This window comes from Thrips palmi, unplaced genomic scaffold (assembly GCF_012932325.1).
Source record: "Thrips palmi isolate BJ-2018 unplaced genomic scaffold, TpBJ-2018v1 HiC_scaffold_8, whole genome shotgun sequence".
Lineage (NCBI taxonomy): Eukaryota > Metazoa > Arthropoda > Insecta > Thysanoptera > Thripidae > Thrips > Thrips palmi.
In genome coordinates, this window is record NW_023144635.1 from 1,982,942 (window position 1) to 1,998,646 (window position 15,705).

Genomic DNA, 15,705 nt, shown 5'->3' on the forward strand with positions numbered 1-15,705 from the left:
CCAATAAATAAATATGAATTAGATCCAGGGTAAGGATTGAAGTAAGCTTTTTTTAATATTTGAATTAAAAATCATTCATTTATTTAAACGAGTGTTGTCCCTCACAAAAGTAAGGATGTCCCTGAAAATCATCTTTCTGCCTCATGTCCTCATGCCCCTTTTCCTCTCAAGCTCTCAGTCAGGCCGGCCAGTTTCAATTTGAATTTGCCGCTGGCACAAACCGGAAGCAGCTCCGCAGCTGTTCGTTTGTTTTGGCGCCAAATCGTCGGTGCAGAAGCAGAAGTGAGTTGAAGTGATTATCATGACTATTTATGACCGTTGTGAAGTTTATACGCGGTGACACTTCAAAATAAGAATGAAACCTCCAAACGTTACTTCGGTCCTACTTGTGGGGCTGCAAGATTCCCACAAGTCTTCATTTCTTATGCAGGTACGTTTGATTTGATGTGCTCTGCCAGCTTGAGAAGGACAGGTTAGGCGGGGAGTATTCGGCCAAAAACCCTCGAGTATTCACTTTTGGTGTCGTTTCATGTTTGTCATCAGGGAGCCGTGCACTACGCCGAGCAAGGTCATACCATCATCTACATCACTGCCAATGAGTTTGACAGTCTCCCCCTTCCGATACAAGGAATGACACGGCCGACTCCAGATGTCTTTTCCCTAATCAAATTTTTGTAAGTACTCGAAACTATTCAGACCTCAATTTCTTTATTGTCACCGCCATGCAAACTCTCATTATAATTTCACCATATATTTGCAGGTACCTTCCTTGTTGGCAAGATCTTCTGCAGCATGTCTACTCCCTGCACTTACATGCACTTGTACCGACTGTGATAATTGTGGATTCTCTTGAACACTTCTGTGCTGCACCTGATCGCAGCGACGTATATGAACCTAGCAGCCGTGCCTCAGAGGCGTCCCATGCTGCACTTGTTTGCGCTGCTTTGCTTGACGGTACAGCAGTGTGTGCCAAACGTTCCAAGGGTCAAGCCCATTTAATAGTGTCACTGAATCAAGACTCATCTGATCCGAAAATGTCCCCTCTGATTGACATCTATTTTACTGATGTTGTATGGATGTTTGAAAAGGCGAGTGCTAATAGAAATTCATCAGGCGACACTGGTGATTATTCTATGACCAATTTAGAAACAACTGGTTCTTCCGTTAAACATTATAACATTTCATTCAGTCCAGAGCAAAGTGTTGGTGCTGTCGTAGTTAACAAAATATCTTTCTGGCAGAAAATTCAGGGGGCTCCACCTTAGTCTTTTATTCAAAAAGCACTAGTATGTTGTTATTTTTTTAAAAAAATTGTTTTTAATTCATACTTTGTTTATTAGTTAATACACTAATAAATTATTCAAGTATTTCACAGGTGTTAATAACTTAAGAGATTTCATTTTTCTTGTAAAACACTTCGAGAGAAAAATAAAAGATTACATCTAAACATAAAACAGTTAAAATTTAACAAAGAAACAAAAAACATTAGAGAACAATGGTGGCAGTGAAACTGATGCCAGTGAAAATGAATGAACTTGCATGCACTTAATGAACAATACCCGCATCAAGGGTACACTGAAATGGCGGCGATAAAATGTTATGTTACACAATATCAAAAGATATACGTCACAAAATACAAATATGGCAAGAAACACTTAAAAATGTTTATAAAATACAATTGAAGACTCATGTGTTATATCTATAAGGCTCTTAAATTACCCTGTTAGAATTTTGTGACAAGATGTAAAACACAGTGGTATGTTAAGCAGCTGAAAAGTGGTCTCTATTTACTACCAAAGCATGTCAGTCACAATTAGTCCAAATAAACCAATGGTAGTAATTGTTTTGTTTTTCGCTAAGCTTCCAGCCAGATGGATGCATATAATTCTTGCAGTCTAAACAATTAAAGCACAAGATCCACCCGTCATTGATTGAGTTTGACAAGGTTTTCTTTACACTTTCCGTTACAATCCCTTTTTATTTTTTTAGCTCATGCTTTTGTACTTAGTAAACAAATTGTACAACACTCGCAGAGTTGATTTCAAGTCCAGGTTGACTATGTCTGTGAAAAAGAAAAAAAAATGTTGGTGTTTGATTCATTAAAGGTATTATTAAGGATTGACCTGAAAAATTAATGTACAAACCTTCTGGTCTAGCCTTTGGTTTAGCAAGTCCAGTATCTTGCATTAACTCAAAAGCAAAGGTAACATTATGTACTTTCTGATCAAAATCTTGAGGAGTCAGGTAAAAATCATACAGGGGCACAAAGAAGCCTTCAAGAAGCCCCATGAGTAGAGTTAGATACACCCCATCATGGAACTGGGTTTCCAATTCTGACACATCCAAATTAATCTTGTTCAGATGTTTGTTGACAAATGTTATTAATGACTGAAAGAAAAGGATTGTTTTCATTTCAAAATTGTTCAAAACCTTCATTTTTAATCCAGATTTCAACACTTGAAAACTTACCCTCTTGACCACATCTAGTTTGTCAGGAGCATGATCAAACAATGTGTCAAAAGCATCCTTTTCACAGAGCATTCCCAGATCATCATAAGTTGATGTGATTTCTTCAGTAACTGTCCTGTGCGTTAAAGTGCCATCTTTTTTCTGAACAGATAGGCAAGAGAATCATTAATACAATTTCATTGCAGTGTCTGAGAATATTTCACAACAGTAGAAGCAAACAACAGACCTGCACAATGATAACGCTCACAGCCACATTTTCTGGGAGACGTACAGGTGCACGGAAGAGGCGAGCCAGGGCAACAAGCAGGTGCAAAATGGACACAATGTTTTTAGAGTGTACACTTTCAACACTCCACTTTTGTGCTGACCATCGAGGTAATCCAAGAACCTTTAAACAAAAATTAATTAGAAGGTCAAAATTAAGTCAAAGCAGGTCACACGTGTTATTTCTCACAATACCATCTCGTAAATAAAAATTTAAAAACAGAATATGATACAGTAAAGGTTTCTTACTCTATTGGCAGCAGCAAGCACTATTCTCAACTTCTGCTTTTGACCCTCTTCCGACTGAGTCACTTCTGGGACGTCCAATTTCTCACCTGTTAATTTTTCTGTAACAAAATTAGAAATATGAAATCAATATCCCATCCAGCAGCTAGTAATTGAGAAAAAAGAGCATAAAAATCAATCAGTTCAGTTTATAATACATAACAAAAAACCTTCTGCTTACCCAAAAGCTTCTGTAAGATCTGGCCATCGTATAAATCTTCATCAATGAATTTTACAATGATGCGTTGAGCAGCCAATTCGTCATTTATCCATTCAATGAGAACCATAACAAGCTCTTTGAATTTTGCATTTTCCATGGACTTTGTTTCAATAATAGCTCTTTCTTCATTTTCTCCTGGAAAAGCAGAAAACACAGTATTAAATAAATGGAAATTGAGATGATAACGACAGACTGAGGAAGTATTTATTACTACCGTACCCAATTCATATTCTTCTGGTGGGTGATCAATCGCAGTCGGGCTTCCTGGAGAGTCGATGGCATGCTTTCCTTCCTCCTGAACCTCTTGCACTGAAATATGAAAAGAATAGAATGGAGAAGTCAAAATTACTGGGGCAAACAGAACAACCTACTGTAAAAGTAAGCCAGTGAGCTTAATAAAGTTGGCATACTAATGTTAACAAGGCGTGACACAAGTGTCTGTGACAAAAATAACCTGTCTCGTGGAAGTGGCCATTTTTTAATGACAGTTAATTAAAAGTCAGAACCTTGATGCAATTCAAATGAAAGAACACTCGAGTTTCGAAATGATTTCCAGTACAAAGGAAAACACTCAACAGATGTGCCCGCCCACCCGAACGGCCGAACGTCATCCTGCCATGCCATACAAGGACATGAAGGGGAAACAGAATATCCTAAGAACTTGAAGCACTGCACACCTTTCTTGATGCCTTTCTTCCTTCCGAGAGTGCCAATTTTCTCCCAAAACGACTCTTCTTTATCGTCTTTCTTGGAAGGTCCTCGAGGACCTGGAGATTTTGGTCTGGGAGCTGCCATGTTTATGCTAAAAGTGAACAAACAAAAACAACAACAAGCAGGTCAACAAAAACAAGATACGAGTCCAGCTGCTGCGAATAATCTCAGGGCAAACAACTCTTCAAACTTGAACCTTAGCTGGGAACAAGACTGACAGTTCCTTTTTCTTGCTTCAGGAAAGACCTAGTTATTTTAATTTTGTAAAATAAATGTTTTTATGCGTCTTGGTTTGAATTTTTGCAACATTTTTCGGTGAGATCCGCTTAACAAACTTGGTATCTTTTTGGTTTTTGTAGGCGAGCGAGAACTTATTTGCAGGATATCCGCTCTCAGTTGCAGACGACACCGACAAGACTTGTCGGACAAGTGCCGGAAGGTTATGTTGTTTTGATTGATCCCTATTTATTGTGGAAATGTCTCTGTTATCATTTCCTAAGATGCCCCTGAAGGGTTTCAAACCAGTTAGGGTGCAGTTAGTTTTCAACCATGTCGCAAGATTGGCGTCGTCAAAATCGTATGATCCTAAAAGCCATGATGGTAAGTTCATCTGTATCTCTTAATGGTCCCATAAAATTGACTCTAACTTGTGCTATTTAAACCTTTTCTTCCTGTTCTCAGAAAGTGAATTTAGACAACTGGAAATCAGACCTGTACGTCGTGATCGAAAAACATCGAGCAAGGCTCGTATGATGATGCCAAGAGACTACAAGAGGTTTGTTCTGCGGCCCTTTGTTCTCAAGATTTATTTGTGATGCCTATGTTTGGTTCATGCAATTTAACAATTTTTTCAGGACCAATAACATAGACCCAGACAAAGCCGACTGGAAGAGCATCTGGCCTGGTCCTCGCTCCTTTGATCCCAACTCTATACCTATTCCTGTCAGGCAGGGCCGATTAAAACCATATCGAAGAGCTTTCGACAAATATGCAAACATGGAACTTATGAAAATTCCATCGTTCTTCCATATCCCACCAACCACTATCAAAGCTCAATGTGAGGCTATAAAGTCATTTTGCACACCTTTTCCCAATCAGTTAAACAGCAAAGAGAAGTGTGAAGAACACTTCCCATTAACAGTGATCACCAATGACTACTTACATTCAGCACCTACTATCAGGGACCCTTTGGCCAGAATTGTGACCATTAAGGTAAAGGTTAACAACTTAATAGAACTTGTTTGGTGAGAATGCTCAGATGTGTTTGTACTAATGTTTTACATTTTGTTGATTCTAGTTGAAGCTGAAAAACATTCCTCTTGATGAACATGCTAGAGACAAATTTATGCGCCTCGTCAGAGACCGATATGATGATAAAACTGACACATTAACTATTGTTACTGATCGATGTCCGTTACGGAAACAGAATTATGATTATGCTCAATACCTTCTCACAGCATGTTTCTTTGAGTCTTGGGTATGTTATTCCTTCATGTTTTCTTTTTTACACTTTGGATTTTGGAACAATGTCATGTACTTTAACAACTATAATCTCTTAATACTTCAGACAGTGGAAGATTGGGAGTCAGAGAAGACTGAAGCTGACATGGAGAAATATATTTGGGAAAATAATATTTCAGCCAAAGCATTGGCTTCCATTGTGAAATGGTCTCCTGACAAATTGGGCAAATCCATATTTCATGATACTTTGCCAGCTGACGAGCTCAAACCTGAACACCTAGTGCTTGGGGCTGCTGTCAAGAAAGTAATTGAAGGTATGTGCATTTGGATATTCAATTTAAGACCATGGTTAATGGGGTCATAATTTATAACAAACAACACTTGTTTTTGTTTTATTTATTTTTTAGGTGAAACAGAAGAGGGTATAGAAGAATACAAGAAAGCAGCTATGGAGGTCCTCCTTTCAAAGAAAGCTGTGGGCTTAAAGGCGTAAAAATTGTTATGTTCATGTGTTGTTGATTCAGTAAATTTTTTCTCAAGTCAAGTGAATTAGAGTTATTTCACAAGAGGGGCTATGGGGACATCAGTAAAGGAAATGTGACACTGATTGGTATTTGTCCTTTATTATTCCAAACACAAAATTGAACATTCATATGATATTTCTCAAGAAAAAACACACAGATTTTATCTTAGTCAAATTCTAAAATGAAGCCTTAACAGTTTGGGTAACAAAAAGAAGGATAAAATACCTAAAGTGGTGAGGGCAGGGAACTACGTAATACAAGTTAATTAATTGATTTCATGTTCATCAAAATCATAGAGTCGACAAAAATTGGCAACATTAATTTACATCTTGAAAATTCATGTAACAAGATTTACTAAAAGCAGAAAATTAAAAATCAGCAAATTGTCGAAGTAAGCAAAGGCTTTCTGCACTGATAAGGACAGGAACTTCCTAACTAGTAAAATGGGGAATGTAAGAGAAGCCAGAAACAAAACTGAAAAGAGCTCATTGGACTTCTTGCAAGCCAACATGCTATCTTATTTTGCTCATTATTGTCCTAAACCATACACATAGCATGAGCTATATCGATTAGACCAGACCACGCATTCCATTATTGTCTACCAAACGGTTCTTTATGGGACATAATTCTAAAACATTGAAAAAAAACATTAGGGAAGCATTTGACCAACATTTTAATAAAAATCTATTGAAAGCTGTGCCACGAATGTTGCATTGTCAACTATGGAGTTAATCCTGCCCTGTCCACTCACAGGTATGACAGATCGTGATAAGAAAAAAAAACTTCCAACCATAAACAACCAGCGCACCCCTCACAAAACTATCATACAATCACATCAAAATCACATGTATTCAGAATCTAACACAGATCATGCTTAAAACATTCATCTGGTTGTCTTCTATGGCGATAGCACCCTTATATAAATTATGCTTGTGGATAGAAAAGGAATATGGCACAATTTTTGATACAATGATTTTGCTAAACTGAGAGGAGAGTGAAAGGAAATTATGGGGAAGATTGGGTAATGCACACATCAACTTATGATACACAAAGACAAAGAGGTATTATGAAATCCCAAAACACCATAGTTTCTTCCAAACATCAAACATTATTAATAGTGAAAATTAAAATCACCTGCACAAAACATTAAAAGTAACCCTTAATAAAAATGAGAATTTTCCTGTTTCCTCACAGCCACATAAAAGACACAGGACCAATGGAAACTTTTGCCTCTGCTTATAGAATATTTACACAAAGCAACCCCTTCCTTACAAAACTCATTGTTTCCTACTGCCCTACTGTGTGGTTCAAGGCCTACATGAGCAATCTCAAACTGGTTAGTGCCATCTCACTCAACTCATAGGATACAAACCCTTCTCCAGCAGTCTCACTCGATCATACATGTAACATCATTTATCACAATGCATGCAATAACAAAATAAAATGTAGATAATAACAATGTCTACCCTTGCTTAGCTTTGGTATAATATAGTTTGGAGAGTCCACAAAGCTTCGCATAATGAATGATTGAGAAAAGCAACAATGGTTTGACCTTCCTGCTCCTTCATTACAATCATATACGCGAGATTATGCACAAGAAACTGGCACAAGAATTTGAGAATTTGATATCAAACCCAACGCGTGCAGCCCAGATCATTACATCCTCAGTAATTCCTCAAGAATAAATCTACTCAATCGCACTTTCAAAAAATAAAGTATAAACATACATATCATATCACATATCAATCAAATGTATTGTAATGGTCAAAGGACCTTATGACTTATGAATCAATCAAGCAGGTTGTCATAACTCTTGGGTTCACTCAAAATTTTAATTTAAAAAAAATAATGACATGGGGTACAGACACTTCCTGCCTAATATTAATAATCCACAATAAACAAATATTTCTATGTATTGGAGTAATAATGTCTGAAAATAAAACTTTCCAACCTTCTCACATACCCACGTTTGAACTAAATCAAACAGTACAAAAATACCCTCTTTAACAATAGGCAGAAACATTACTCATGTGAAGAAATAATTCTCATGTTTGCCTGATATGTAACCAACAATGTATTCATCGCAGGGACACCTTAGTGCCTACTCATTCACAAAAATAATATTTTTTCCGTTTCTCCTCCAAAATTATTGATTTAGGGTATCCGTGACCAACCCTGATAAAAGCAGCATTCTCTTCCAGATTTATTTTTGATATGACGGTAAATGCAGGGAATAAAACAATAACTGACGGAATTAAGTAGTAACCAGCATGTGTCTGTGCAACCTTCCCTTCGCTTATGACTTCTCTCAATTAAAATTGAAAACCAAATTCGAAATACTTGGGATTCAAGGGGGAAAATTTAATTATTAACAGCCTATCTTTTAGACAGGCAAACTGACACACTTGTAATAAAATTTGAAGATATTTCAAGAATCTAAGAAGTGGGTCTGCAAAGGGATTGCAAGATTATAAAAACACACACTTAGTAAAGTTTGTATGATTAGCCTGAACAAGAAGATCTCTACCACGCTTATACAACTACTTCAAGCAGAGAAAGGATAAATTTCAACTAACTGTGAGGTGAGCACTGTCTAAGAAGAAAAGGAAAGCTAGTAAATGCCAAATGAATGACCTGTAGAAAGAGACTGCATTGCCAGATCACAGACCTGTAAGAAGATACAATAAAAAGACCCCACTTGACTACTCTGAAAATTAAGGGGGAGGTTGGCACTAAAAGCTACTTCAGGTACACATACAGTACAATGGCAACAGAAAGCAATTAGTCACAAGTTTTTTCATCTCATGAAACATAAGACAACTATGCCATAATTAAATGGTTAGTCCCGGACAATACTCATGCAATATAATACTCTAATATTTATAGAACTTGTCTTGCTCAAGGGGCCTAACTTACTTGAAGAACACACCCCTTACTTACACTAAATTTCTATAAGTTAATCAGGGGACCCGAATGCTTCATTCCACTACAAAGGTACAGCTTGTTTCTACTTATTTGAAATAACACCAAACACACAAAAAATGAAAGAGCACATACGCTGGTTCACTCTTTCCCTCCAGATTTAACACACCACTGAGCACCTCTCATGCTTCTGTTCACAACAACACATTTTGAGTTACATTTCACAAAGTTCATTCAATCTGGATAACTTTGAGGTATTGCAAAATTTGAATTTTAACAGAGATATACATATCAAGAATTAATTAAACATCAATAACGAAAATTGAATTTCAACAACAAGAGTAACTTTTCAAATTGATAACAAAAAAAAAAAAATAATAATAATAAACATCTTGGATTTTATACCAATCTAAACATTACAACAGAACTTGTAAACAAAATAAATACAGTTCAAAAACAACGAACAGGAGTGAACAATTGCACAATTCCTATTGGATTGTCACTTTTCAAAATGGTCTGACAGCAATAATAAGGATTCCAAGGCCACAATATCTTCTTCCACACCAATTTGCAAAAGCATTAATTAATAGTTGCTGAGTCATGTTAATAAAGAGGTTCTGAAAATAAAACTCTAGGTATCTAGTTAGCAAAATAAACTGCACAATGCACTAGACAAACAGTTGGGAGACTAACATATGCTTAGCAAAATACACAAATTTAATCTTGACTGGAGGTTGGACTGGTAGCTGATGCACCAGGCACAAGGCCTCTAGGCGAAAATGTGTCACAAAACAAATTCTCTTTCTTGTGGACACGCCGTACATGAGACCTCAAATTATCTCTCCGAGCTGATCGATATGGACAGTGAGGGCAAAGGTGGGGCTTTTCCCCTGTGTGCATTCGCCGGTGCTGAATAAGCTGTAAAAATAGTCATCATATAAGCCTCACTTCATTTAAGTTGATAAAGAAATTAAAGAAACATTTCACCGAACAAACCTTTTTGAGCTGAACAGTACGAAAAACACAAATGTCACAGCAGAAGTATCTATCATCTCTATGCTTTCGCATGTGTTTGTTCATATCTGCTTCTGAGGGTCGATCTTTACCACAAATAACACAAGATAATTTTGATCCCGCAGGTGGCAAAGGAGAGGTGCCAGTTGAGTGAATCTTCAAATGTTTATAGAATGCTTTCTCAATGGTACAAGCATAGGAACACATTTGACAGCGGTATTCTTCCCGCTCATACCTAAACCAGTGAAGACAACACCATGTAGTGACAAGAACACTTACAGAAAGTCTTAATTAACCAGACAGTCAAAGAAACACAACGTACCTCACTCTCTGAAGGTTTGAAGGAACTGATTTCTTTTTAGGAGTTGCTGTTCCACTTCCTTCTGCCACATGCCTAGCTACATGAGCCTCCATCTCATCACGATCACCAGCGCGATATCGACAAGATGTAACAGGACAACTGGCAGACTGTGAGAGTTTACGCATCAATGCATGAGCTAAGTTGGCATCCGGTGCAGGAGCAGGATGCATCACAGTAATGTGCCTTTTGAGGCCAGGCCTGGTGTCTGCCATAAACCCGCATTCACCACATTCATATCCCACCTTTCCGGCAGTATTCAAGCTCATTCTGGGCAAGATAAAATTTTCAAAATCAATTTTAACAACTATGTAATGGACGATTATTTCTAACTATTTGAGGCTAGATATCTATTTTATAGCAAAGCAATAATAACCATAAAATAATTCACCTTGGCAAAAGATTTTGTTGATTGTAGGAGGAATGAAGTGTGTCTTCGCCCTGGTTCATACTTTCTTCGTCCTCTTCTTCAGATTCATCAGACAGGGGCTCAAGTTGCTTTACAGGCAACCGTCCAACCATTGGCTCATACAAAGATGGAGCTCCCACAGTTGTAAGAACTTTATCGGTATCATCTATGTATGAGATATCACTTTCTGTCTTCACACTCACATTTGCACCAACAATGCTGTTGTTCCACAAATTATCCACTGGTGGAAGAATGGTGCCAGACAAATTAATATCAACAGGATCATGAAGATCTCTTGCTGAAATAGCCAAGGCCCTTCGAGGCCGCTGAATTTTAATCTGGAGTGGCAAAAATATGTTAGGCAAAACATAAAATAAGCAGCAAGAAAATACTGGGAAACAGCAAATTCACTTACCCTTTTTTGAGGAGTTGTTTCGACTTTGAGAACAATACTAGTTGGTTCCGACCCCAAAGTAGGATCCAAGCCAAGAGATGGATGGCTCACCAACAAACTAACCTGTGAACAAGATATTAAAAAACATAAAAAAATAAGTGATCAACATATTTTTAAAACTTGACACCAAGTTTAAATTTTTATAAGACAAGGCACTTAAAGGTTTATTGCTAACCTGCTCATCTGTCTCTGGTTCTGGTTTCATAGCCACAAATCCTGGCTGATTGCCACAGACTGAAAACAATGCAAAATGTTTTATTTATTGGTTTTGCCTCCTCTTTAATTATAAAAAGTTCAGAGTGAATCTTTAGATGTTCTTAAACGTTGTAAGTTATTTTCTCATACTGCAAAATTTTGACATAAAAGTAATTTTTTAAAAAATTTTGTACCTTGAATGCCTGTGGTAATGTCATCTTGTATGCCAAGAGTTCCTGAAACTCCATCATGGAGGTGAATGCTATTGGCAACGACTTCTTGCACATCAGTGGTTAAATCACTATGAATATCTCCTGTAATAATTTCAGAGCCAATGCCAACTTGCAAATCGCTAGCTTGTATTTCTTCTGAAGTCACAATTGGCAGGTCTCCTTGAATCTCCTCTATTGTTTCTCCATGAACGGTGGTGTAAAGTGTGCGGCTGACTGAGCTGGAGGATGGCCAGAGTGTTGGCCCATGCATATTCCATAAACTGTACTCCATCTGAAAAGAAAGTGATGAATCAACTTTCCCGAGAACACAAGTGGCTTTTCAAAGAAGGTGCATAGGATGTGGAACCAATTTTTATTGCGCCTGACATATCAAACTAAGGCAAGAATTGTTCAAACAAACAAGACTTAACTTGAGTTTGGACATGTGGAAAATGGCTGTCATGTCAAAGAGATAGATTAACTGTCAAGCACTATTGGCTACAGCAGAAGAGCAGTAAAGCTAGATCATTCAGCCCTCATACTTGAAAGCATGTCATGAAAAGGGGGTTAACTATACTTAGAGGTGAAGTAGAAGACCTACCTTGGAAGAATGTTATGTTTTGGTGGCTTTCGGGTCGGCGAGTCAAAACGACAACATAATATTGTGCACAAAATGCTGTCTGCTAGACAGGCCCAAGCCTTTTCCGAGCGACCGTCGAGTAGGCCCTGATGTCACGTCTCCAGAACCCCTTTGCACCACCTTTACCAGAATGATTTGCATATTAAACTAAATAATAAGGTGATAGGTAACTATATGTACCTTATGAAGCCAAAATAGTCTTGTTACACATCTCATTTACCTAGTATAAAGGTTCATTATCTTTTGACACTAGGCCTACCACCCGAAAATAAGCCTCAGCCGACGTGGGTAAGCATATAAACACGCAAGGATAAAGGGCAACCAGAGGTCACTTATGGTCAATTTAAAGAAATCACAATACACAAAAACTTTCTTCTCGTTTCCAAGATTTGATAATTCAAATGATGATCTACGATTTGAAGTAACATCCATAAATTTATTCATAACTTAACTCTCTTCTTACAAGAAAACGGACGTCGAAATCGTGTGACTGTACTTGCCCAACCCAAGGCCACTTTGACATTTGTTGTTGTTGTTCTGCAAAGCAGAAAGGTTTGTTTTACTTGTTCAACTTGTGTTTGTCTCTGTGCTGAAGTTTTCACGAATCGATACCCTAGTATTTGTCTGTAGAGTCATTTACTCCTATTTGGTTGACAACTTAAAGCTGCGTCCTGACATTAGAACCTTGGATATCATTGAAGCTGAGCCATCGTCTGCTATAGTGTACGAGTCAAATGTTAACCTAACCTGACTCCTCCTACGCAGTCACTTGCTAATTGTATATTCCGTGAATTTGTTCCCCCTTTTTCTGTGTCTTTCCTTATCTCTTTATTCAATACGCCTCATTATCTCACAATTGTTGTCGCAAATGAATGAACTATACAGTCTTCAAATCCTGGCTGTCTCCTTATGTTATGTTTTGGTCTGATGCAAATATGAATTTATTTCAAATCTGCCTTTGTCAGTTCATAAATTATTTTTTTTTACAGATGCTGTGTTCTCAACGACTTCTCAGTAGAAATGTGGTGCGAAGTGTTAATGTTACACTCCAAGCATTATACTCTGGAAAGCGCAACAGTGACAATGGCCAGGAGGGTCAAGATGTTTATAATCTAGTCCCGTACTCTGTTGAGTCTGATGGTAGGGTACTTGGTCGACAGTTTGCAGATTTTGACTTTGACTTAAATCAGTGGCCTGACCTGTTCTTTTGTTGACTGTCTGTATAGTTGCTGTAAATAATTCCAACTGGGAGCTATTAGCTCAGAGATATAGACTCTACATGCCCGGTAAATTGGGCCATGCCTGGTTAGACAACAGCTCAACAGCTCATCTTGAATACAGCAAGTCATTTCAGGTAACTTCCCATTCATTTTTTCCCTCTCCTCAGAAATCGTGTGTACTTATCACTTTCTCTCTAATTGTTAATCAAGAATACCAAAGGAGGGTCAATGGAATATTCTGCCCAAGAGTGCCCCCTTCTTCTTCGTGCAGGTTGTAGTAATTTATTTATGTAATTTTGAAACTTGGTATCGGTTTCTTATTTTTCTTTCTGTTTTCAGGGTTAATGGAAATGTTCCCTGGTTTGGATTTCCGTCAACAAAACACTACCATCATCAGTTTGAGACAACCTCTGTACCGAAGGGGACGGCGTCAAGACATTGATGAACTGACTAAGCTTGTAGGCATAATATTCGGGTTTGAATGATTTTCATCAACTGATGTCCCTTATTTCTGATACTATGTCTAACTTTTCCAGTTCTTATTAGCTGCTCAGAAAATTTGTGGACAGTTAATGGATATGGGCTACTGGGCAGACTTTATCAACCCATTTTCAGGTCGCCCCTATTTTTATTACAAAGTCCCTCGAGATGTATTGTACAAAACTGATAAACGATTTCACTGCATGGGTTTCAACATTAACAATAAAGCCAACTGCAAAGTAATAAGTCTCTCTGTTGAGGCTAATCGGTATATGGTTGGTGAGTGTTCAATGCTTCAGGGTGAACCTAATCATTTCTTGTCAGCTAAATTAATATACTTTTCCAATCCTTCCTGTCAGGGTCTCTCTTTACTTCTGCTCCACCATTAGAAGCTATTGCACCTTTGGTTAAGGAAGCTGAAGGTAAGAAATTACAGCTTGTATCTGCCATTGATTTAATAGTGCTGACACTAACCATTTTTTCTTCTGTGCAGAAAAATCTCATCGAGACTAAAAAGTACTCCAAATCTATACTGCCAAAGTTTCAAGGGCTCACTTGAGCATTGTACTGCCAACGTCTCAGTGGATTTCTTACATCTGATGTTCACTTTATTCCTTATATTAATATTGGTTTTGTTTGATGTAGCTAATCCTAGCTAACCTTATCCAGCAAATTGAGAGTATCTATTGAATATTCATACAGCAAATTGAATGTCTTCTATTGAATCTGTTGAATAAAATGCAAGCCTGCTGTGATTTCACTTTGTGATCTTGTATAGTTACTAAAAGGAGGCATGATTGTTGTATTTATAAATAAACAATTAAAAGACATTGATTTAATATTCAAACCTTATGACTTAGAACAAAGTGTCTTGAATGGACATGACATGGATTAAAACACAGAAATACAGGTGAGCATCGTTTACTGGGTCATCAGTACAGTTCGTTTCCATTGTAATTACAAAACAAGACAGGTATCGCAAATTATCAGTAAAATATATAAATTTGTTAAATTAGAAAAGAATTAACTTAAATTTTGTTGAAGGCAGCAATGTCAACAGACTGAACAAAGTCTTCAAAGGCTTGGATTTCCTCAGAAAGAGCGTCCACTGAAACCTTGTCATCCTCAACAATACACATAATCTGCAACTTGTTGATGCCGTAGCCGACCGGCACCAGCTTGGAGGCGCCCCAGACCAGGCCGTCCATGGTGATGGACCTAACCTTCGTCTCCATCTCCTTCATGTCGGTCTCGTCGTCCCAGGGCTTGACGTCCATCACGATGGAGGACTTGGCGATCAGGGTGGGCTTGGTGGACTTCTTGGCGGCGTAGGCGGCGAGCCTCTCCTCCCTGATCTTTGCGGCCTCTGCGTCCTCCTCCTCGTCGGAGCCGAACAGGTCCACGTCGTCGTCGTCATCGGCGGCAGGCTTGGCGGCCGGCTTGGCTGCGGGCTTGGCCGCGGGGGCGGCGGCGGCGCCTCCCTTGAGCAGGGCGGCGGGGACCTCCTTCTTGCCGGGTAGCTTGGTCTTCTCGGCGCCCTGGTACGACTTGATGTGGTTGTACCAGCGGAGGGCATGCGGGGTAGCAGCTGACGGCGCCTTGGCGAGGGCCTCGAACACGCACACGTCGGCCTGGGACGGCACGAAGCCCTCCACGTAGCTGCGCTCGGCGAGGAAGGCGTCCAGGTCCTTGACACCCTTCTCAGACTTGAAATCTCCGACAGCCATGGTGAAAAACTTGAACAACTACTGGAGCACTATAACCTAGACCCGACTCGGCTCGGTGGACGACGTTGAAGAGCGAACACGAGGACACGGAGCGGTGTTCCGACCGACGTGACTCCGGGCAGGAAGGACCAGTGCGTGGT

The 15,705-nt window shown here is 38.7% G+C and overlaps 6 protein-coding genes across 9 annotated transcripts; 3 read left to right on the forward strand and 3 right to left on the reverse strand.

Moving 5' to 3' along the window:
- Window positions 1-224: 224 nt before the first annotated feature.
- LOC117653128 lies at window positions 225-1,372 on the forward strand. The gene is made up of 3 exons (XM_034398536.1): window positions 225-430; window positions 544-674; window positions 761-1,372. Exons 1-3 carry the CDS (start codon window positions 356-358, stop codon window positions 1,263-1,265), a joined length of 711 nt encoding a protein of 236 aa, XP_034254427.1. The 5' UTR covers window positions 225-355; the 3' UTR covers window positions 1,266-1,372.
- On the reverse strand, window positions 1,288-4,076 carry LOC117653125 (beta-parvin). Its single transcript, XM_034398530.1, has 8 exons — window positions 3,916-4,076; window positions 3,458-3,547; window positions 3,200-3,373; window positions 2,983-3,080; window positions 2,696-2,857; window positions 2,470-2,610; window positions 2,145-2,388; window positions 1,288-2,062 (listed from the first exon to the last, which is right to left on the reverse strand). The coding sequence occupies exons 1-8, from the start codon at window positions 4,031-4,033 to the stop codon at window positions 1,986-1,988; spliced, it is 1,104 nt and encodes a 367-aa protein (XP_034254421.1). The 5' UTR covers window positions 4,034-4,076; the 3' UTR covers window positions 1,288-1,985.
- A 56-nt stretch (window positions 4,077-4,132) lies between these two features.
- Window positions 4,133-5,954, forward strand: LOC117653126 (28S ribosomal protein S35, mitochondrial). Its single transcript, XM_034398531.1, has 7 exons — window positions 4,133-4,264; window positions 4,346-4,549; window positions 4,631-4,724; window positions 4,804-5,161; window positions 5,247-5,426; window positions 5,517-5,724; window positions 5,818-5,954. Exons 2-7 carry the CDS (start codon window positions 4,426-4,428, stop codon window positions 5,901-5,903), a joined length of 1,050 nt encoding a protein of 349 aa, XP_034254422.1. The 5' UTR covers window positions 4,133-4,264; window positions 4,346-4,425; the 3' UTR covers window positions 5,904-5,954.
- Window positions 5,955-6,590: 636 nt separating this feature from the next.
- On the reverse strand, window positions 6,591-12,495 carry LOC117653124 (zinc finger protein 771-like). Its single transcript, XM_034398528.1, has 9 exons — window positions 12,359-12,495; window positions 12,100-12,258; window positions 11,481-11,790; window positions 11,267-11,325; window positions 11,053-11,154; window positions 10,620-10,975; window positions 10,193-10,498; window positions 9,853-10,105; window positions 6,591-9,774 (listed from the first exon to the last, which is right to left on the reverse strand). Exons 3-9 carry the CDS (start codon window positions 11,788-11,790, stop codon window positions 9,574-9,576), a joined length of 1,587 nt encoding a protein of 528 aa, XP_034254419.1. The 5' UTR covers window positions 12,100-12,258; window positions 12,359-12,495; the 3' UTR covers window positions 6,591-9,573.
- Window positions 12,496-12,696: 201 nt separating this feature from the next.
- On the forward strand, window positions 12,697-14,668 carry LOC117653127 (methylmalonic aciduria and homocystinuria type D homolog, mitochondrial). 4 transcript variants are annotated; one of them, XM_034398534.1, is made up of 8 exons: window positions 12,697-12,916; window positions 13,128-13,278; window positions 13,365-13,492; window positions 13,569-13,629; window positions 13,698-13,816; window positions 13,895-14,117; window positions 14,198-14,260; window positions 14,332-14,668. In XM_034398534.1, the coding sequence occupies exons 2-8, from the start codon at window positions 13,128-13,130 to the stop codon at window positions 14,349-14,351; spliced, it is 765 nt and encodes a 254-aa protein (XP_034254425.1). In that variant the 5' UTR covers window positions 12,697-12,916; the 3' UTR covers window positions 14,352-14,668. The 4 variants fall into 4 exon arrangements, with proteins under 4 accessions (XP_034254425.1, XP_034254424.1, XP_034254426.1 ...); XM_034398533.1 differs by having other exon boundaries at window positions 12,697-12,861; XM_034398535.1 differs by having other exon boundaries at window positions 12,742-12,764.
- A 75-nt stretch (window positions 14,669-14,743) lies between these two features.
- Window positions 14,744-15,704, reverse strand: LOC117653129 (probable elongation factor 1-beta). Its single transcript, XM_034398537.1, has one exon. The coding sequence runs from the start codon at window positions 15,563-15,565 to the stop codon at window positions 14,867-14,869; it is 699 nt and encodes a 232-aa protein (XP_034254428.1). The 5' UTR covers window positions 15,566-15,704; the 3' UTR covers window positions 14,744-14,866.
- Between the last annotated feature and the right edge of the window lies 1 nt (window position 15,705).

Coding starts and splice junctions, on each gene's coding strand:
- LOC117653127 (XM_034398532.1), top strand. CDS start 13,011: ATGAACTATACAGTCTTCAAATCCTGGCTGTCTCCTTAT. Junction 13,630..13,697: donor CCCCCTTCTTCTTCGTGCAG/GTTGTAGTAATT, acceptor TTCTGTTTTCAG/GGTTAATGGAAATGTTCCCT. Junction 14,118..14,197: donor GGCTAATCGGTATATGGTTG/GTGAGTGTTCAA, acceptor CCTTCCTGTCAG/GGTCTCTCTTTACTTCTGCT.
- LOC117653126 (XM_034398531.1), top strand. CDS start 4,426: ATGTCTCTGTTATCATTTCCTAAGATGCCCCTGAAGGGTTTCAAACCA. Junction 5,162..5,246: donor CCAGAATTGTGACCATTAAG/GTAAAGGTTAAC, acceptor TGTTGATTCTAG/TTGAAGCTGAAAAACATTCC. Junction 5,427..5,516: donor CATGTTTCTTTGAGTCTTGG/GTATGTTATTCC, acceptor TTAATACTTCAG/ACAGTGGAAGATTGGGAGTC.
- LOC117653125 (XM_034398530.1), bottom strand. CDS start 4,033: ATGGCAGCTCCCAGACCAAAATCTCCAGGTCCTCGAGGACCTTCCAAG. Junction 2,858..2,982: donor TGCTTGCTGCTGCCAATAGA/GTAAGAAACCTT, acceptor TTTTGTTTAAAG/GTTCTTGGATTACCTCGATG. Junction 2,611..2,695: donor TGAGCGTTATCATTGTGCAG/GTCTGTTGTTTG, acceptor CTATCTGTTCAG/AAAAAAGATGGCACTTTAAC.
- LOC117653124 (XM_034398528.1), bottom strand. CDS start 11,790: ATGGAGTACAGTTTATGGAATATGCATGGGCCAACACTCTGGCCATCC. Junction 10,976..11,052: donor AAACAACTCCTCAAAAAAGG/GTAAGTGAATTT, acceptor TTGCCACTCCAG/ATTAAAATTCAGCGGCCTCG. Junction 10,499..10,619: donor CAACAAAATCTTTTGCCAAG/GTGAATTATTTT, acceptor TATCTTGCCCAG/AATGAGCTTGAATACTGCCG.
- LOC117653129 (XM_034398537.1), bottom strand. CDS start 15,565: ATGGCTGTCGGAGATTTCAAGTCTGAGAAGGGTGTCAAGGACCTGGAC.
- LOC117653128 (XM_034398536.1), top strand. CDS start 356: ATGAAACCTCCAAACGTTACTTCGGTCCTACTTGTGGGGCTGCAAGAT. Junction 431..543: donor AGTCTTCATTTCTTATGCAG/GTACGTTTGATT, acceptor GTTTGTCATCAG/GGAGCCGTGCACTACGCCGA. Junction 675..760: donor TTTTCCCTAATCAAATTTTT/GTAAGTACTCGA, acceptor ATATATTTGCAG/GTACCTTCCTTGTTGGCAAG.